General features: G+C 40.7%; 2 protein-coding genes across 4 annotated transcripts in view; one reads left to right on the forward strand and one right to left on the reverse strand.

The window, feature by feature from the left end:
• The window catches only part of LOC119651282 (protein similar), a 549,699-nt gene that overhangs the window by 399,712 nt on the left and 127,897 nt on the right, over positions 1-22,090 (reverse strand). The gene's annotated exons all lie outside the window — the stretch shown is intronic.
• On the forward strand, positions 11,005-12,355 carry LOC119651283. Its single transcript, XM_038054795.1, has 2 exons — positions 11,005-11,279; positions 11,381-12,355. Exons 1-2 carry the CDS (start codon positions 11,202-11,204, stop codon positions 12,128-12,130), a joined length of 828 nt encoding a protein of 275 aa, XP_037910723.1. The 5' UTR covers positions 11,005-11,201; the 3' UTR covers positions 12,131-12,355.

A 22,090-nucleotide genomic window follows, 5' to 3' on the forward strand; every position in this document is an offset into this window, starting at 1 on the left:
CTTGGCGGACCGCGAATGAATTCGAGACCTACCTCTCGAACGTAAAGCTCCCAACGTCGGCGATCGCTTAGAGACGATAGCCGCGAGGGTGGTAATTTGGCCCGTGGCCTCGTGCGACACTTCACTAACCACGGGGCGTGTATGCACTTCGGGGATCTTGTCAGTAGTGTTTGCTAACACCTCCAAAAACCCGGAGTTCGCACATGCCAAGATGACCTGGGTGTTCTCCGGGAGTCTGTGCAACCACGCAACTTCAGAAACTTAAATTAATTCTACAGCCTTTTCTTTCTGAGAATGTTCGCCTGATCCTGGCACCGTGGTAGTCGTCGACAGAGCAGTCGAGCTCGTACTATCTGCTAGTATTAGAATTACTATTGTGTATCTAGAAGCGAGCGGTGTCGTCGGTTTTTCTTTGGAGACAGACCTAAGGACCTACATCACCGCTTGCACTGGACATCTGTCGTCTGCGGGTCGGGAGCAACAGAGCGCACTGGGATGTTGTATCCACCATGAACCTGAGAAACCTGATTGAAGTAGAAAGGTACCCTCAATAAAACCGGAAAAACCCTGAAATTGAGGGTAGAATGGCTGACTAGGTGGAAGCACCGAAGAGTCTTCCAAACCCGCTTATATTCAGAAACCCTCCTCAGAGGGAGGAGAATGATGTTAAAAACTATCGCTTCCAATGGCATATGATGATGAAAGAACTTAAGTCCAAGGTTGAATATACGCCCCCTCTTCCATAAGATGTGATGTAACGCGATATGATTACGAAAAATGAGTGCCTTACGGGGTATAAGACAGCATACTTGGTTGTAGCTTGATTGTCCAGAAAAAAAACACGCTGCCTCGGTGATATCACCAAAACTCCGACCAAATCCACCTACTATATATCGACAAGAAAACAAAAAAATAATAGCTTCCCAATTGATCTGGCCGGTCATCGAGTGGTTCCGGACTCCGGTACTCCGGTGCTCTCTTAATCCAAAAATTATCTTTGCTTCGCTCAGCTGAAGCCTGAATTAGACCACCTTCGTCTAATAAATTCTCAGTCAAATCAATGAAAAAATAAATAATCACGCCAAGGCACATGCAAGGCAGCATCTGGTAAGTTGCCTCTGTGCTGAACGAAACCGTCAGTCGAGTTTTGGGCTAAGAAGTCATTTATTGAGTTAAGGTCAAATATAATTAAATATTCACCGCCAATCAACTTTTTTTGTAGATATTCTGATTTGTTGATCTACGAACATACCATTTAGTAACTTCCATTTCACATAGCAGCTAAGGTTTGTTGAACGTAGAACTCCTCTCAAATTGTAAACCCCCCTTCGAACAACTCCAGGAATTCCTCCATAATTTCTTTGGAAAAACCAAGTGAAATTATGATTCACTAAACCAGGAGGGCAAGATAATCGGTTTCGCAGATGATCTAGCTGTAGTTGTCGTCACGAAACAACCTGAAGACGTGGAAATGTACGCTAACGAAACCATTAGCGCCATAAAAGTGTGGCTGGAGATGGCTCAGCTTGACCTAGTGGAACAAAAGACGGAGGCGGTCTTGATCACTAATCGTAGGAAGAGGAATACGGTTAATATTCGTGTTGGTAGTCACGTCATCACTTCGAAACCGGTTATCAAATACCTAGGGGTGATGATTGACGCTAAAATCAATTTCAAGGGACATCTGGACTATGCCTGTGAGAAAGCGGCAAATACCAGCGTATCATTAGCGCGGATGATGCCTAACATTGGAGGCCCAAGATACAGTCGCAGATTACTTGTAGCCGGAGTGGTTCGCTCCACACTATTATACGCGGCACCAGTGTGGAAAGAAGCACTAGCGTGTGAGAGTAATCGTAGGAGGGTAAATATGATTTACCACTTAGTGACGCTAAGAACAATATCAGGCGAGGCAGCGTGTGTTATTGCGGGAATGATCCCGATAGACATTCTGGCAAGTGAAACACGCTGCCTGTACAAGAAAAGGAAAATGGATCCTCCTGAAAAGGATGCAGAATACCGAAGGGCGGCAAGGCGAGAGTCACTGGAGAAGTGGTAGCGACGGTGGGACCACTCGCAGAGGGGTCGCTGGACCCACACTTTGATTCCCCGCATTGAGGAGTGGATCCAGCGACGACACGGCGAGATTAACTACCATCTGACGCAATTCCTGTCAAGACATGGTGGTTGCACACCTAAGGATCCGGCGCATGTTATGTTCCGCTGTCCACGATTTTTCTCAGAAAGGAGGAGTCTGGAAGACTCCCTGAAAACCAACCTAAGCCCGCAGAACATCGTCGGGGAAATGTTGAAGTCGAAGGGAAACTGATGTGCAGTGAACTCCGCAATCAAAAGTATACAGGAGGAACTTGGAAGAGCGGAGCGCGCAAAGAGGACGCGAAGAACGCTTAAAGCGCAGTCTACCCCGTGAAGTAATGCTTTACGGCGGTTCCGCGGGGAAGGAAGAAGGAGAAAGTGGGGGTGATTTCAGTGAGTGAGAAACCCACACGCTGCTGCAACCTGGCGCGGCAGTGTCTTTGTAAGATGTCCACCTCCATCCATAAAAAAAAAACAGCCAGACAGGCATTGAACTGATTTTATTATAATAAGGTTTTGTTTTGCAAACAGAACCTTAAAAAAGCCATTTTGACGCGCCATAACTTGTAAGGGAGGTGACCTCATCCTGGTTCTTGCCTCCTATAGCATCACAACCCCATCTGCGGAGCTTATTAAAGCTTTGAAACCTTAAATGTTAAATGGTACTTAGCATTTAGTGTACATTCCTGCAAATATCACTATTTCAATTATGCAGCGATATATCTATATCTTTTTGATAATGACTATAAGTAACAAATAACGGGCACGATATCTAAGAAGCATAAAGTCACTCCTCAATATCCAAGCAAGAAAAATCAACTTCCGTATTATTCAGTATTAGATTTGTTCAAACAAGGTTTTTCCTTGGAGGTTATCATTCTGGTAGAATTATTGAATATAATTCTGCCATTTAGTATTTAATTTTAGATGTGCATAGTCATATTAGAAATAATGGGGGATCATATTGCATTTTGTTGTTTTTTTTTGGTCTTTGCTTTAAGATAAATAATTTTAATTATAATAAAGTCCATGCGATGATAATATAAATTGTTTGTTAACCTTCTTTTTGAAATATGGACACGCATCCTGACAGCCATAAATTAGATACTAAATAAATATCTTCCAATGTTGATTGTTTAAACATGTGGAAAAATTTTAACAAAAGTAAAAAAACTGGTTCCTTACATTACATTATTTATTACCGGATTCTCTAGAATTCATAAATTTCTAATTTATTTAGGAATTTTCTTGAATTTTCCAAAAATTAAATAAAATAAAAAAAGATTCCGGAATCGAAAATTTAAATAGAAATAGTCACACTTTTATAAAACACCGAATTTTCATGAGTCTCTTTATTTAATTCAGAATATATATCTGTATTTCATACGTGATCTATTTAACATTCATTGGATGGTCAACGAACCTATTTTTTTCAATCATCTTGTATCTTTTTTATACATATTCCAATAGACTGATGAGCACTTCTGGTTTCGTATGAAATGAATGAAAAAAAGCCGCCTTAATTTCTAGATGATAATAAAAAATCACCAGAAACTTGTTGGGCCTTATCGCCCTCTTATTTGTGCCTAAAGATACAATGAGGCAAATAAAAGGAATTCCATCTTTTTGAAAGCGTTTATCATTTTTTGATTCTTCGAAATCGTAATAAAAGCTGAGCGAAATTATTTAAATAAATTTAAGTCAACGGAAATTATAGTCTTTGTTGGGTAATTAGATTTCTTTTGAAAATCTTGAAATTGTCTACCCTCGGCCGCAAATGGCCTCAATATCTGGACAAAGATTTGACCCAAAATTTCTGTAACGAATTACCAGAATTATTTCAAAGCAACTGAGAAGGTTTATCGGATTTTCCCTGAATCATTATGCATTTTTTTTCCATTTAATTTCTTTTCTCATTGACGCCATGAAGGTTTTTGATGAAGGTCCGGATGTTAGATTCTAGTAGATGCGGAGCGTGTGCATTTTGATGAATCAACAAATTTAAAACTGAATTCATGTTCACTCACCTAAATCGTAGGAAAAGTTTTCATTCTTGTGGATTTATTGGTTACTAGCGTGCTTGTGGTTAAAGAGGAATCGGGATTACCCAAACAAACACAAACAGTCCCACCTTCAACTTGGTAAAACTCCAGAAGAAGAATTTATAGGTAAAAGATGCGTTTTCAGGGAATATGCCATGGAAATAAATTTGTTTTTAGTCCCACGGAATTACTTTTTCAGGTTATTAACCGCAGAAACACTGACCAAAGATAGATGAAATCATGGTTGTTAAAAGTAACCAAATTACAATCTGAACTGATTTTTATTCAAGGCGTTCACGGTCGGCCTTTGGCGATAGTCCGCCCAGTTAATTTTCATCATTTGAAATGTCAAAAGATTGCCCTAACTTATCCTTACAGCCAATGAAAGGTATAAAACTCCTTGCAGACACATCCCGCATTACGAATCCGGCAAAAGTTAAATTTTCAACCCCATCTCATGAGGAGGGAAAGGCTAATGGAAGGAAAGAGGAAGGTCCCCACTTTTGAATTCCGTTGAAAACTCTCGACGGTCTCTCGATGGGTTTCTTTAGATCATCCAGTGGGAATTTTCAATTCTACCCCGTTAAAAAGGCAGAATGGAGAGAATATGCAAGGGGAAGGTCCCCCTCTCGTTAAAAAATTGCGCCGGCCATTCCCTGTCAAAAAGTTTTGGCACCTCTAATTGGGACTATTTTCAAACTCCGCCATGCTATTAACATAGTATGCTGATCCCAATCCCAGCTAATGGAGGAGGGTTTGATGCAACGAACTCTGTACTATCCTCAGTAAAACAAAAATAAAATGCTGAGATCAGGGAAAGAGATAAATAGAGTATAGTTGGAGTTACTCTACTATGCTATACCCTACCTGGTCTCTCTTGGTGACAGGCCCCGCGACAGGTCGATCAAGAAAATGCATACAATGTCGTTACAAACATGATGATCGGATTGAGGCACAAGCCTCAGAGAAATGCTAGGACGTCCACCACAGTCGACGCGACAGGACGGGCCCCGCTCCTGTCGGGAAATGGGCAAGGGTTCTTGACGCATGGACGGCGTCAGGACGTAAGCAAGTTAGTCCGAACACAACGAACAAAACAAATACGTGTCTGCACGCTAAATGTTGGTACCCTAACTGGAAAGACCGAGGAACTCGCAAGAGCCCTTCGGAAAAGGCGCATTGATATCTGCGCTCTGCAAGTAACCCGATGGTCTGGTGCCAAAAGCTGCGACATTGAACGTGAACGCGGTAAAAATTGCTATAAACTTCTCTATTTTGGTAACCACCACACTCAATATGGTGTTGCCATTGCCATCTCAGAGGGTTTCCGTGATGCCATTAAAGAAGTCGACCGATTTGATGATCGGCTGATGAAGCTCACCATTATATCAGCTGATCGCACTATTCACTTCTTCACCGCGTACGCACCACAGACAGGTCGACCTGATGCCGAGAAAGATGCCTTCTGGCAACTTCTCGATGAAAAGACTTGCCACGTGCCTGCTGATGACTATATAATCATTGCCGGCGACTTTAATGGTCATGTGGGTGAAAAGACAGACGGTAACAGGTGACATGGAGGAAAGGGGTTTGGAGCGCGCAATGAGGGTGGTGAGCGTATAATCGATTTTGCGGACACCCATAACCTTGTACTTACGAATACATGGTTCATCAAACGATTGTCTCATCCTCCTACATTTTATAGTAATAATAATAATCGTTGACACAACAATCCATATTGGATCAGGGCCTTGAAGTGTGTTAGAGCACTTCATTCAAGACCGTAACGGTACACTACAGTAGACTGTAGGAGACAATGTGGTCAGCATTGCGCTCGCCCGAGATTATTACCCTGATTTGACTCAGGTACTCATTCACAGCTGAGTCGACTGGTATCCGACGTCAAATCACGATACAAATCCCTCTGCCACCAGCGAGATTTGAACCGCGACCTTCCGTACGACAGCCTTGTGCTCTAACCACTCAGCTATCCGGACACATTTTATAGTGGGAACAGTAAAACACAAATCGACTATATTTTCATAAGACGCCAACATTTTACCACTGTCACTGATTGCAAAGTCGTTCCCTATGAGACCATCGCACCTCAACATCGGCCGTTGATTGCCGTCCTGCGAATTAAGCCACCGATAATACAGCGCGAGGAACGCTCTGGCCCGCGACGTATTAAATGGTGGCGATTTGGTGAGAAGAAAGAAGAAACGATCTCAGTCATACAATTGCCAACCATTACGAATGTGGAAGAATCATGGAACCAAATGAAAGACACAATCCACAAAGCGGCCTCTGCAACCCTCGGGGTCACCGGGTAAGCGGCTCTCTAGCCTGTGGCTGTGGCTAAATGCTCTTCTGTCTCTCGATCCGTTGATAAACTAGAACTTGCTAAAATAGAGGGTCAGATTATTTCGTCCATTCTCAAAGGCCACGACAGAACAGTACGACCCGGGAAACTCCACCACTCAACATGCCTAACCTGTACGAAGCAACCTCCTAATGGATTGCGACCTCAACCCAAGTCATACATAAACTCCGAAAACTAGGATCGAAGGGAGAATCTAACTCTCTAGTCTATAGCATAGGAAGGCTTCGTTTTTTTCCGATTATATTTGGACTTTTTAGGGGGGGTCTTTGTTTTAAAACCCTGCCCCCAAACAGTACCTTGCCAGTGATATTATCGCCATCTTCTGCCTTCCTTTGCATTTTTTCCTGCTCTTTGCTGTCACTTTCAATGACATTTTGGTCACAGCATTCTTAGAGTCATACCCCAGCGTTTTTTGCATTCCTTTCGCTTTATCTCCCTCTGTTCTATCAACGACCGGTATTCGATCGGGACCGCCTTTAGTAAGGAAGTTGTAGTCTTCTATCTTTGTTGTTCTCATTTGACAGGTGCCATTTGATGCATTGCTTCTTTGAATGTTGGTGCTGACGTTGCCACCATGTATTTCGTTTTGTAGTCATTCATGGCGACTTAATGGTGGCTAACGTTTTCGGTAACCTAAAGTCCTTTTCATCATCATCAACGGCGCAACAACCGGTATCCGGTCTAGGCCTGCAAGCCAAAATCCTTTCACTTCCTTTACATTACGACTTTCTTTCTCTATCTTTTTGTGAACGCTGAAACAGTGGGCATAATTATTCCGCTCGAGATAGAATTCGCCTCCATTTTTTATCCGATCCTCCAACTAGATTAGTATCTCCACTCATAGATATAGGTACGCATGATATTGCAACTTCTGCTTTCTCCTAAACAAAACCAACAACATTTTTAGATCTAGTTTCCCATTTTCAAGAAAGATGGCAGCCTTGGAGGTGTGGTTCGTTATCCTAGCCTATGATCGTAGCTCTAACAGATGAACTGAACAATTTAGGCGTAGGATCGAGACTGGAACAGAGAAGTGGTGAGACCAGGTATCCACAGTTTTCCTGAAGCAACAATATCGGCACTAGGACAGAACTCGCAATAGAATGGTATACCTGTTAACCAGCCATATACCTCATGCTTAGCAGAGTGGATTAGAAAATCACAGAATAATTGGACACACTAAGCATGTGGAGTCTTCGCGCAAGCATTTGTGGACGACCTAACCGTAATAATTGCCGGTAAGTTTGCTGACACAGTATGTGACCGCTTGAATGCTAGGAAGACTGAACTAGTTATGTTCACTAGAAACGTCAGGTGGGGCAGCTGTACGCTACCCAGCTTAGCAGGGGCGGAAATCCGACTGGCACAAACAGTCAAGTATTCAGGAGTACACTTCGAATCCAAGTTAACGTGGAAGCACCATATCCAGGAACAATATCAGAAATCCTGCAGATTGCTCTGGTGTTGTAGGAATGCGATAGGAAAGACCTAAAGATGCCGACTGTATGCCGACTGCAGCACTTGAAGCTATCCTAAATTTACCCCCCCCCCCCATTGACTTGGAGGTGAAACGGAAAGCAGCGCGGTCATGCGTCTATCTGAAAATTTGTTGACAAACATCCGGTAGCCCTGATGCCGGCCGATCATATGGTTTCCAGATTCGTCTTTGAAAAAGCATACACTGCCGTAATCAGCAAAAAGAAGGATGGTCGACAAATGGCTATGAGCCGCATTGTCAGCACTAAACAGCAACGATATATCAAGTCAGTTGATGTGGAGTTGTCATCAGGTGCTGGTGAAGCTTGGCCGACTGAACGAAACATTCCTGATGTGGGTGCCGGAGCACTCTAACATCGCTGGTAATGAGGAGGCTGACAGACTGGCTCGCCGAGGTTCTGGATCCACAATGGTGAGGCCAGAACCATCTCTTGGAACCCGACCATCTACTGTCAAGTCTACTCGGAATGGTGAAATTGCAAGGATTCACGGAGCCGAGTGGACAAATTTAGACTATTCCCGGCAGGCGAAAATCCTTGTGAAAGAGCCTAGGACCACTAGAGCGGCATTTTTGTTATCCCTTAAGAAGTGGGACATGAAAACCCTAATAGAACTTTTGACGGGACACTGCTCCTTAAACTACCATACGGAAAAAATTGGGGTACTGGTTTCGGCTATGTGCAGCCAATGTGAGGAAGAGGGGGAGATGGCCCTGCACTTTTTATCTAGCTGCCCGGCCTCCTAAGATCTCAGACGAAGATACCTTGGCAAGGTTTTCTTCAATGAAGAATCTGCCTCTGGAGAATGTGCTTAGAAGCCATTGAATAGACGATTAACGGGGATAGTACAATGGGCCTAACAATGGCCCAAGTGCTCGGAGCTGCGGCTCGCACCAGTAAACTAAACTAACTAACTAAGCATGTGAACCATTTATTACCGCCATATTCATGAGATATATATGAACCATACAAGAAAAAATAAAAGCATACAAACAGCATGGGAAAATAGGCGTCCAGACAAGACGAAATTAGGTTCAGAGCACCAAGGTTAATGCACAACTACATACCCATGCCCAACTCAAACCGAAAGAAAATCTCATCTACTGCCAACTGAATAGGACCAGCATAGCGAGGCTTACCCTCCCTCCATTTTCCAATGGAACAGAAAAGTGGATGTTCGGAATCAAAAATACGCTGATGGCTGTAAAGCTCAATTCAAAAAATCAAAGGGCGATAATATCGCAGAAGTAAGACCTAGCGGTTCAATAATGGCCTCAGAAACCTTCAAGCAAGAATTAGCCTCTCTAAAAATGGTCTTGATGTCAATAAGTTATTGTGCCTCAGGGTGCGAACCCTCCACTGGGCCTCAGTTCATCGTGGATTGCGCAAATCAGCGGGCTAAAGGTTTCGCTCCCGACTACGATGCACCTTGTCATCCTGTCGGACGATGCCATCCCAAAGGCCAGTGAAGCCAGTGATATCCATAGGATCCAGTTTTAAATAGAAAGAGTGGAGCATTATCGAACGATCGGAGGTAGCCAGAGGGTATTATAATCCTATAAATGATTCCCTACGTACTTGAATTAAACGTAGAGGCCGCTTATATCGGAGTGGAGAAAAGCAGATTTTTTGTGAATTAGGGGAGAATATTATGCATTTACCAACACTTCAGGAAGTCTAAAATGCTCTCGTAACACAAAGAAACAACAAGGATGGAATGCAGACCACTTAGATGAAAGATGACAAACGGATTTCGGAATCCTCAAAAACCTAGGAAAAGGACATCTGTTTCATCGAAAAAAAAGCTTAACTTGCCCACCATAACTACCCTTGGACGGCCTTAGACGTCTTCTGCCAAAGGATTGATCTTCTGCTAAATTTTCTAGGCCTATTCATTTTGTAGGAGTTCCATGATTATTATAATTGATACCTTTTTCGGCCCACGAGTAAGTTGGTGCTTTACCACTTACAAATAATTCAAACGAATGCAACCATCGGCCTATACTAAGAAGACAGTAGCTACGCTGTCCTATTTTCATTTTAGACAATCACCAACCAGGAGTAGGAATTGAACCCGGGGCATGAGATCGACATCAAGACGCTGACACCACAAATGGGGTTAGATAAGTCTTTTAGACGAGAACCCACTCATCCCATAGTTAGAGACTTAAATCCCTAAAAGTCGGATCAATGAATCTCTTGTGCACAGGTTTTAGCATCTCTAAAGATTGATAGACGAAATTTTTGAAAATGTTGGATTGCAAATTCTTGGTTGGCTATGGCATAAATGGAGATCCATACTGGGACTCTCCGTCAAGTTTCCGAGGTGCCGATGACCGCGAGAAGAGGAAAGTGTTGCATTTCATCCACTTCAGATCCTAAAAAAGAACGAAGACAGCAACAAAGCCTTAGCACCAAAAATAAAGTCAGGCCAAATATTTCAAGGTAGGAAAATCACGAGGAATACTGTACTTCCCAGGCTTAATTGTTAGAATTTTGCAAACTTATTTTTTGCCCATTTTTAAGTCATTATGACACAATCACGCAGCTGTGTAATGACAGAATAATGAAGGTTCTTTCAAACCCCTTTCGTTTATTACTACAGGCCAGAATGCATACCACACCGGCCACACAAAATAACAATTTACCTTTTTAACTGATACACAAGGTCCTCTAATGATCATAAATTTCCAGGTAAAACCAGGCGCCCATTTAATGCGAAGCCTATTTAAAAATTTGAATTTTAACGGTCGAAGTGGATGGAAGAGGGCTGGCCTGAAGTGTAATGAACTCGTTCATTTACTAAGAGAATATTTCAGGAAGAGAAAATTTAGTGAGAAGGGAGTATTGTCGCTCCATGGCTCTTTATTCCATTCTGCATGGTTTGGAAACTTTTAACGGGAGAATTCCAAAGGCGGACCTAAATTAAACAGTTTTCTAAATAGGAGTCGAAATATTTTTGGAACAGAATACGACTGGGAGTTAGTAGCTAGAAGTAGTTACACCGTTTGGCTACTGAATTGTGTGACTTTTCTGAGTGTCGGTCTTATTATTGCAATCTAAATCTGTGTCTTTTCGTGACTGTTTTGACAAACCGACATCTGGATCTACAGTTCTTGATCGATAAATCATAAAAGACGAGGAGAAGTTCAATCAAAATCCAAGAAATAAACTAAATCCAAAATGTATGCCGCAGCATCGATTCAAAATACAAAAAGATTGAAACTGGATGATATGAATTTGTCAAAAGTGGAAGTCAATGTAAGTAGCCTCCCTTCTAAAATTGGGTGGGAATTTTTGACGCAAGTTAGACACGACGTCTTATCTATCGTAGAAAGTATTTTACAAGGTTTCATTTTCAGAATAATTGCGACACATCTCCCGGTGAACTATCAATCCACTTTAGTGAAAGTCAGAATCTAGAAAGCATGATCAAAGATATGCATGCAGATTTATTATGTCGACCCCTATCTGATGATATAAAAGCGAATTTTCGTGACCACATCCTGCGGCGCAGCAATCATTTGAGAGCGAACACTAAGCATCAATTGCTCTATCAAATCAGCAATTTAGGAAACAATAACGACCCCTCCGTCACCGGTAGTGATAAAACCTTCAAACCAGCCGAAAGTGTTACCCTCGAAACTCAACTAACTGACGACCAAAAAACCCTAATTATTAGTAAAGAAAACGAAAACCTTACTCAATTCATCCGATCTAATTCAGACCGTTTGCGCCAATTCAATTTTCGTGTTGATGATTCCCTGGAGGAGGAATTCGCCATGGACAACTGGAACAGTCCTAATCCTACGGTACGTATCAGTCGACCTAAGTATAACTGGCTTGAAAAGATCCGAAAATACGAAGAGACTTTACCGACAAAACCCACTAAAAACACAAATCAGGCAGAGCTAATCATAGAGAGCGATATCGATACAATGATTATAGAGTTAGAAGGGTTCGTCACAAGGAGATTAATTTGGGAAAACACACACTTAATCAATCGCTACAAGAAATACTATAAATTTCTTCAAGATCAGCTAAGAGAATTGAAAGAAGAAAAATCACTTTTGGGAGATTCTAATTCTACCAATATGACTGACAAAATCTGAATCTTGGAGAAGGACCCTTTATAGAATCCGCTGGAATGACCAACATTCTTTTGGTCACTACAACTGCAGGCTGACACATGCGAACTTGACGTTACCAAAGGATACAGGTAGAGATACTTCAATATTTTTTTGACAACTAGGACTTCGCATCACAAAAGTGAAAGATACTTAGGAGCTAAATGACTAATTCGTAAATTATAAATTTACCTTAAAACTAGAAACAAACTGTCAACTACATTAGAAATTATTTGGTTAGAAAATCTGTTGTTTTTTTTTTTCATTCTTTTTTTGCATATAGAGAGTCCTGTTTCAACTAGCATAACGTTCCTCTCACTTCTCTCCTTTGATTACTGATAACCATGCACGATAGTTCGTCCGTTGAATGATCTCCTACAATTTCTTTAAACCCTTCCACATATAACTTGATCAGCAGACTTCGCGTAGCCCCAAGAACAGAACTCAAGGAGGAGAATTGAACTTCTTCCGAAAATGAATTAAAGCATCTCGGAAAAAAGGACCCAGAAAGGTGTATCCTCAATTGCAAGCGCATGACTTTCTGATCAAAGAAAAATGACTAGCGGCAAAAGGAGAGATACGATAAAGAGGAGAGAATCACTTTGGTGGACGACCTAATTTCACCCCACATAACTTTGTCAGCCTGACATCGACAAATTGCTATTCTTCAAAGGTCATGTAACTTCTTCCCAAAAAAATTATTGATTGCCGAGAGGGATCATTGACCCTTTGAAAATATGAAGTAGAACTAACTTCACCATGGGTACCGTTAAGTTTACCTAAAAGTCATTCCTGGATTTCCTTTCATCCCAGTCGTATGTGTTCTTCCTTATAACCCTCAATACTTTGATGAAAAATTGCACGCCCGTCAAGTCACCATTGATCAGATCAACAAAGGTGTGTTGATGGAAAGAAGCGGAGGATCAATGAGCTGAAGGAAGTGACATTTCTTATAGAGGATCACCAAAATATCTAGCAGACTTTATTGGCCTTGCTTTATTCATCCACTTGATGCTGGACCGGACCAAATGGAGAGCATATTGCCCCCACGTTTTTGGGCTACGGACCCCTCTCTTCGGGCATATAGTATCAAAAATCGATGAAAACATGTTTTAATAATAATAATAATAATAATCGTTGGCGCAACAATCCATATTGGATCAAGGCCTTGAAGTGTGTTAGAGCACTTCATTCAAGACCGTAACGGTACACCACAGTACACTGTGGGAGGCAATGTGGTCAGCATTGCGCTCGCCCGAGATTATTACCCTGATTTGACTCAGGTACTCATTCACAGCTGAGTCGACTGGTTTTGCGAACTGCAAACCGCTTAATCAAGTTGCACCCAGGGCAGAGGTGAGGCAGCGTCTGATGGGTTGCCTTTGCCCTAGTATGAAACTGTAAGCCGTCTGGTCCCCTTTTGAATCTATCCTACATCGTAACGTAAAGTAACAGTGGAGACAAAGAAACTCAGATGACACCTTCAGGGGGAAGAATTCAAGTGACGCCTGCCCAAAGGTGGAATGGCGAAAAATGGAAACAAATGGGGTACCAGCAATCTTTAAAAAAGAAAAAAAATGGCTGTTCCAGAAGATCATCGAACAGGTGAAAATACCTCCGTAATATGCATATGAACTGCGACTCTAAGACTCGAAAGGAATTCAAAACAAGTCCGAAAATTAGGTAAACCTTACAAAAAAGGACGATTCACCAGGGAATAATTACTAAAAATTAATATTAAAAAGTAGTAGAAGATTGTTCTGTTTTTAATAATAATAATAATAATCGTTGGCGCAACAATCCATATTGGATCAGGGCCTTGAAGTGTGTTAGAGCACTTCATTCAAGACCGTAACGGTACACTAGGAGGCAATGTGGTCAGCATTGCGCTCGCCCGAGATTATTACCCTGATTTGACTCAGGTACTCATTCACAGCTGAGTCGACTGGTATCCGACGTCAAGTCACGATACAAATTCCACTGCCACCAGTGAGATTTGAACCGCCACCTTCCGTATTGTTCTGTCTTTGGCAAACTTTTTTTCCTGTTGTGCCTTCAGGGTTTCGGGAACCATTTGTTGTCTTCTCCAGCGATATCTAGATCTACACCTTTCCTCATGTCCCGAGCGAAAAGCCAGATGATACTCATTCAAAATATTAAGGAAGAGATTGTCTCAATGGTCGACCAATTCAGCAGCACTGCAAATCTCCAAAAGACAAAAGGACTCAACTCACTAGAAAATCAAATAAGCGAGGAGAACGACAGCAATTGCTGGTGAAACACATATAGACAATATACCTCAGAAAATAACTGAGCCGTACAATGAGGCGGAAGCGCAAAAGGGGGCAAAGTCGACGATATGCGTCTCCTATCTTTCAGCAGGATACGACCGATGTGGTCATCTAGAAACAATCGACTACGATTTCGCGGAAGAGTAGGTGTACATCCAGAACTTGCCAACTTAGGAGAAAATACTGGCTACATCAATTGGCCCCAGAAAGGAGACCTTGTGTTGGAGCTCAAGAAATCCAAGGATGTAACCGCAGGCAGAAATCCATAGTAGACATAAGGGCAAGTAGGCATGCACATCGAGCTGGGGTTGAAAAATATAATCAAAGCACTTGTCGTAAAAATCAACTAAAAGAGATAGAAATTTATAGACTAGGAACTTTCGAAACTATTATGCTAAGGAGCACATTACGAAAGGGAGCAGGCTTCACAGTTACAACCTTCAGCTATCAAATGATTGATTTCTGGGATATGCACATGCCCCCTGACAATGATATCGAAAGCCTCCAGAACGCCCGTTTTCTTCAACTTGGGTGATATTTTGAAGAGGATCAACCAGATGCAGAGTTCACCAATTTTCTGAAAATTGCTACATGATACTAGAAGGAAGACCTTAAGTTGGTATTTAAAAAATCAGAAAATATATATGGTTGCCTTTCACCCGTTGGTGGGGGATAGCACGTCACACCTACGCGCCATCGCCCGCCGTTACCTGAATGCCCTTAAGCTACCCCTTCGACCTCCTGAGATGCTCGCACTCGTGCCCTTGGGGCGACCCATTCGTTGGCCATCTTAGAAGAGTGGATTCCACTGCATGGCATAGCCCGCAAAACAATTGTCCCCCCTCGTTAATGTGTGACCTATCCACTGTCACTTCCATCTTCCTATCACATCACATACGAGTGCCAAGCCTGTGTGCTGACCAAGCACTTCGTTTGGGATAGTGTCAACCCAGCGTACTCCGATGATATGATGCAGACAGATATTAACGAAAACTTAAGTAACAGTGAAGTTTACTTTCCATACGCTGCTCCCATATAGCAATATAGAAAGAACATTCGCACAGAACAGTCTCGACTTGATCTTAGTGTTGAGATAACTTCATTTCCAAATTTTAGACAGGGTAGCGAAAGCGGACCTAACGCTGTTAATGCGTCGGGCAACGTCTAATTCGTTGCCACCGTCGACAGAAAGCACGCCTCCTAGATATAGAGAGTGTGATGACCCGTCAAACTGACAACCTTGGTTTTGTTGGTGTTTATTTTCAGTTCAACTTTACTTGCCTCTCTTTTCAAATCCAGAGCCTTTTGGGCAAGGTCCATGACCCGTTGAGAGAACAAACAGACATCATCAGCGTAGTCGAGGTGTTTGAAGAAAGATGTCATCGTCCATTGAATTCTTCCACGTCCGCCGGACAAAGCATCATGAAGAACGTCACCGATAACAAGAAGAAATAATATCGGTGACTGGATGCAACCCTGGCAACCCGCGTTGGGCCTCCAAATCCTCCGAAATTTTACCTCGGTGCAGCACGGGACATTTTGCGCCATCATATATGCTCTGATAATAACTATTAGTTTCTCCGGAATGCCCGTCCTACATAGTATACTCCAGATGCATTCCCTGTTCTCTGAGAAAGATCACGAATTCCCAAGACTTCCGTACGAGCGGAAGCAGCAGATCTGCAGTAACTGCAGATGCAGCGATGAATAATTCTGCGGTGATAGCGTCTAGCCCAGTGGCCTTACTCCGTTTGAGTGGATTGGTGGTCGAAATGATTTCTCCTCTGCTTGGAGAATAGCCCATATCCGCATGTTACGGGGACTAGCTATTTCATCCACAAGAGGGGGACCCCACTGAATATAATGTTAAGGACCATAGTGAAGTGTTCTTTCCACGTCTTCAGATGTTCATCATCGTAGATGAGAAGTCGACCGTTGACGTCCTTCATAGGACCATCGAAAGATTTGCGACAACATGCAAGCTCTTTCGTGATGCGATATACAGTTCTGACATCATTGCGGGCTGCAACATCTTCCGTTTCCCTGACCAACAAAATAGCAAATTCTCTCTTGTCACGGCGTACACTACGCTGAACTTCTCGGGATTTCGCTTGGTTTCGGGGTTCGAGCGCGTCACGCCCACCACCCCTTGCGTTCATTGATCCACTTCCGCAACTACGCAGTCAGCCAGGTCTTATGATGCCACTTCGAAACGTGGTCGATGACTGTGCAGTACACGAGAAAAGAGCATTTTTGATGGCGCGTTACTTAGTAGATCTGCCACTCGATCAGCAAGATAGCTCTTCCACTGTCGAGCGATAGCTGGGTCGTACAAGCGGTCGATGTTAAACTTAGGAGGTCGCAGCTTCCAATTCGTACGAGAACTGGCGAACCCAACACGCAAGTGAGCGTAAGTGACCATCAGATGGTGATCCTTTTTGAGGCCGGTGTCTCTTTTTACGCACATCCAGAAGACAAATCCTAAATCTACTGGTAATCGCGAAGTGGTCGATTTAATTGCTCGTATCGCGTCGACCAGTTTTAAACAAACTAACCTCATGGCAGGCTCCGTGCTCGAACAATGTGCCACCAATGATGAGGCGGTCGAAGCTGCGGAAATCCACGAACCTCCCACCATTACGGCTCTGGTCGCCAAGACATTCATATTCAAGCAATAGTTTCAAAACTTGCAGGTTACTAGCCCACAAATTTCTATTCCTTATAGTCACCTCTTACGGCAAGCAGGGGAGACACCGGATTGTTTGGCCTACTACGAGGGATTGTTCCCAAATTAAAGCCAACTCCGCCATCTCGTCACACCTCTAGGGATCTGGAAGTCTACACAATATTGAAATTTAATGTGGATTTAATCGTAACATTACGGCTTCCAGCTTCAAGTGGTACTATCAACCACGAAATTGGTGATGGAGCAAATCTGAAAATTTTACAGCCCTTGATTGTATAGGGGAAACACGAATATGGTCAAGAATCAATCAATCCATGTCCAAAGGGGATGATGGGATTATGGCCGCTCGACAGGTACCTAAGCTAAACCATTAGACCTCCATCGGCAACAAGCATAGAAATCTTTGAAAGTTCTCAACTACTAGCCGTTCTGATAAATTGCTTTGTGTTTGTTATGGACATTTTGAATAAAATGATAAATTTTTCACTTCTCTAAGATTTTGGAGTCTACAGTGGTTTTCGAGTGATTAGTGACCTTAATGAGTTCCTCTTAAGTGCACAACAATCTACTATCACACTATCTTTTACTGATTTTTTCAAGGTAAAAAATGACAGCTTAGTGATGTTTATTCAAAAAATAGCATGATTGACCTATATAAGGAGAACCCAGCACCAAGCTGCCCTAAAACAAGACTTGTTGACTGATGAAGGGAACAAGTGGTTCCCGAAATATCGGTATTTGCAAACATAAAAAATCTCAACACTAGCGAATAAGAAACAAGTCGGGAAACCGGAAGCTGGACGTTTCAAGTACGAAAGGTTTTGTGTATTTCTTAGTACGGAGCACGTAATATACCTATATATTATGTGAGAGTATCCACTTTTGAGGTGATATTGACATTCATAGTCTTCAATTTTCAAAGAAGCAACAACTTCGACGTATTGTAAATTTCTTAGTAATAGTGCGATTTCCATCAAACTTGTTACGATCATGCTCTACATTATAGCCTACATCACTGCAGAATTTCGTGCCGCTAGAATGAATTTAAGGGGGGTTTCCAGCCAATTACAAAAAATTATAGTAATATACTATTATTAACTTTCTTTGAACAGATATCGGTATGAAAGGTATTTCGGAACCAAGGCACCATACAGTGGCAGCCCCCTGATTTTTTTCAGATTTTTCGATTTGGTAGTTTCTGAGAATGGCCCCCTTAAAGAAATGATCACTTTCAACCCCCCGCACTCCCCACGTTTCCAAGAAATGTCAAAACTAAGACCGGCTTCGAAAAGTACTAATCGAGACCTTTAATTTGATACCCCACATGACTATATTTGATGAAAAAAAATTTTACACCTCCCTTTTGGATGTATGGGGACCCCCCCTTAAATTCAACGTAAAAGGATGTAACTCATTGTATGTGTGAGTGTTCACAGTTCCCACCTTTCTACCAAATTTGGTGTCAATCGCTATAACCGTCTCCGAGAAAAACGCGTGTGACGGACAGACAGACAGACAGACAGACAGACAGACGGTAAACCGATTTTAATAAGGTTTTGTGTTTACACAAAACCTTAAAAACAAGCTTTTTATAATTTCAAATAATTAATCGATGGAAACACCCCATAATTACACTCAGAGATCTATAATAGTTTTCTATTCCCTTTGGACCATCAGAAATAACTATCACTGTGGTCGGTATTCGACCCCGGAATATGAGGCTGACATTGCGATGCTGACGCCTTAACCACGTCGGCCATTGCACTATCTGGATTATCAGTTGATTGGACCTTGTGGAGAAATAGTAAAACCTCTTCCTACATATTGCATCCCCCGTTTTTGCAACTAATATTAAAAGTAATTACTGAGATTTGGGGCGACTTGGTGATCTTGGCATACCTTTTAAGGAGACGTGAGGGGTTCAAATTTTTATTTTTTTCAAATGGTTTATTTTTTGATAAAAAAAGACACTTATTTGAATGAAATTTTGCATATATATTGTCAAAATGTTAAAGTTTAAAAAAAAAAAGATTTATGAAATTTTCCAGGCAGATTTTCGTTTGTTACCATTTTTTTAATAAAATGTGAAAAATTGACGGCGTGGGTGATTTCGGGTCACTGAGACGTCAAAAAAAGCAAAAAATTGGGTTTTAATCAGCATAAAATTCTCTATGGAATGAACCACAATCAAAAAAGTTCGCCTAAAAACAACAAAACGGCGGCGATTTTTAAAATTTTTCGGATTTTAGTGCCAAAAACCTGATGAAAATCAAAATATTTAGTATTGACAGTAATGACTTTTCAGTACACAATCCGAATCATAACTGGTAAAACCAGTTTCCAAAGTGTCCTCTTCTATTTATAAAACATGCTAACAAAACGAGTATATGTAACATACCCATATAAGCAGACATTTTGAAGGGAAAGGCATGACATAAGGAGTAGCAAGCCCAAAATTCGACTTTGACTTACACTGCCTACTGATTTTCAAAATCGAATATGACTTTCATATTTTTAAATGTATTTTCAACCAAAACCATTAATAAAAACAAAATTTTACAAAAATTGAACCCGTCACGTCCCCTTAAGTAACCATACTAATATTCACGCCTGAGCACACAGGGCAAACACGATGATAATCCTTTTTTTCAATTAGATATGAATCGCACAAGCTTGATTTATGAGTTCGCACAGTGGGCTTAGTGGGTGCATTCTATGAAAAATTTCATTACATTTCGGTAGCAAACTACTCGCTTTATGGGGAGTTTAAAGTGTGTATGAATTAATTAAAACCTGAAAGTGGTATTAGATAGTTTACTTATCAAAAAAGAAGCAACGTTCCAAGGCAGAATCTAATATGCAACAAAACCCTCTTCCACTGGTAATCCAGTGAAAGCTTGCCTCAAAATTACGTGACACAAAGCAGCTCTCTAGGGGGGCATCTTGAGAAATCCTGTTGTATGAAACCATCAAATAACTATGAATTGATAGAAATGACAGAAAGGTGTGACAACTAAAGTTTCCCAAGAACTATATTTCAATCTGTTAATCCAGCCATCTCTGCTGTTACCAACAAGATAATACATATTTGGTCAATGAACTTCGGACCAATTGTCGCCATAAAAAATGATGAATCCAAATGCCAAATGGTAAAAATTACCAAAGATAATAGAATCCAAATAAGCCTTTTATAAATCCAGTCATCCAAAAACATACTTAACTAAAGATAGAGAGAACATAACCGCCAATTTCTATAAATTATGAAACCAAATAAAATCATTTTTATCAGTACAACATCGCACGTAGCCGATTAGAGAGACATTTTAGTTAATATTTGATGGATGCGATACTAAAGTTTGATAAAAATGACAATATATATACATAATCCAAGTTAGGGTAGACTGTGCAGGAGTGAGAGAATTCGATATCTTTTGATTTTATCTTTAATGTGATTATTCGTAGTTATGGACTATGAAATTAGTTCAGGCAAAGTTAGATATGCTATTTGAAAGTGATACAAAATAAGTCATAATGAATTGATAGTGCATGCGCCGGAAGGTCAGCCTTTTAGGAAAAATACATACATGTGCCTTTGTAGATAGATGACAAAGCTAATTTTATATTTTTTTTTTCGTGATCGCGGTTAATAGAGAACAATTTTAAATTGGGGCCGAAAAAAATCGATCAATCAAAATTACGATAGTTTCCAGAAGTATGGAAAAAGTCAGGTATTTGCAAGTAAAATAATTAAAACTAGACTTGAAGTATCTGGAATCGTTTGGAAAATTATCTTGTGGACTGAAGTTTGATATTTTATGAAAATAGAGATATTTCTCGTCTTCTATATTACGCATATCTCAAATAAACATGTATCTATATATGACAAGCCATCAGGATGTACTAAAAGACGTAGATGTTCCAGCTACCTAGTTAAATTCCGTCTTAAATATATAAGATCATAAGCGATTTACACTCAAAGCTGTTGGATAACAGTCGTTTGAATAAGTAAATTTTGCACACGAAACCTACCATTTTCGAGGGGTTGTATGCATCTTTAAAGAGAACAAAATGCTCAGTAATGGAAAGCAGTACAGTCAGAAGTCTGTGGCAGGCAAATATTTATAATAAACTTAGAAAACAAACAACCAATGTAAATAAAAACAAGGTAATTCTGTGGCATAGCAACAAATCGAGAAACCACCTAGAAATGGGGAGAGCAACTGAAAGTGGTTGAAGGCAAAATAAAAGAGACTGAAATATGGAAAGCGCTTTATAGCTGAGAAGTGGCGCAAAACGAAATTCAATTTTCAGGAAAAAATTTCATTAAAATATAGAAGCAAGAAATCAAGGCTTTTTCTGGACAAGCTCTACTAATGTGAGATTGATTTTATTATAATATTATTGAATATCAGCCGAATTCAGATAAAAATTCATTAAAAGCATTGAATGGGTATAATGAGTAATTCTCTGTTCTTTGAATTTTACCTTTCAAAAATTTAATATAAGAAAACGACAGAAAAATATCATAAAAAACCTCCAATCAACCAGCGATAATAAGGGTATTATTATATGTTTGATAATAAAATAAATAAAGAAAATGATTTAAATTCAAAATTAAATACTACAATTATATAAATCCTTAAAAATGCATTAAAACTGTTTTAGTTGCAATGGTAAATGTTTAGAAAGTTATACAAAAGACCCTAAAGAAAGTGATATTTCTGGAATATTTATATTATTTAATAAATAACGTATTAAATGAGAAAGCAGATTATGCGCAATAAAAATAATTCCGAATTTCGAAGAATTATAAATAATGGGTATCAACTAAATAAATGAATTGATGTATATTTTTCTAAAATATGTATGACAAAAATAACACTTATTTCACTTTCAAATTTTGAAAAAAAAAATAAATAGATTGAATCGGCCGGAAATATAACATCTAATGATTCCCGGAAAAATCTT

The sequence above is a fragment of the Hermetia illucens genome, chromosome 3 (genome assembly GCF_905115235.1).
Source record: "Hermetia illucens chromosome 3, iHerIll2.2.curated.20191125, whole genome shotgun sequence".
NCBI classification, from domain to species: domain Eukaryota; kingdom Metazoa; phylum Arthropoda; class Insecta; order Diptera; family Stratiomyidae; genus Hermetia; species Hermetia illucens.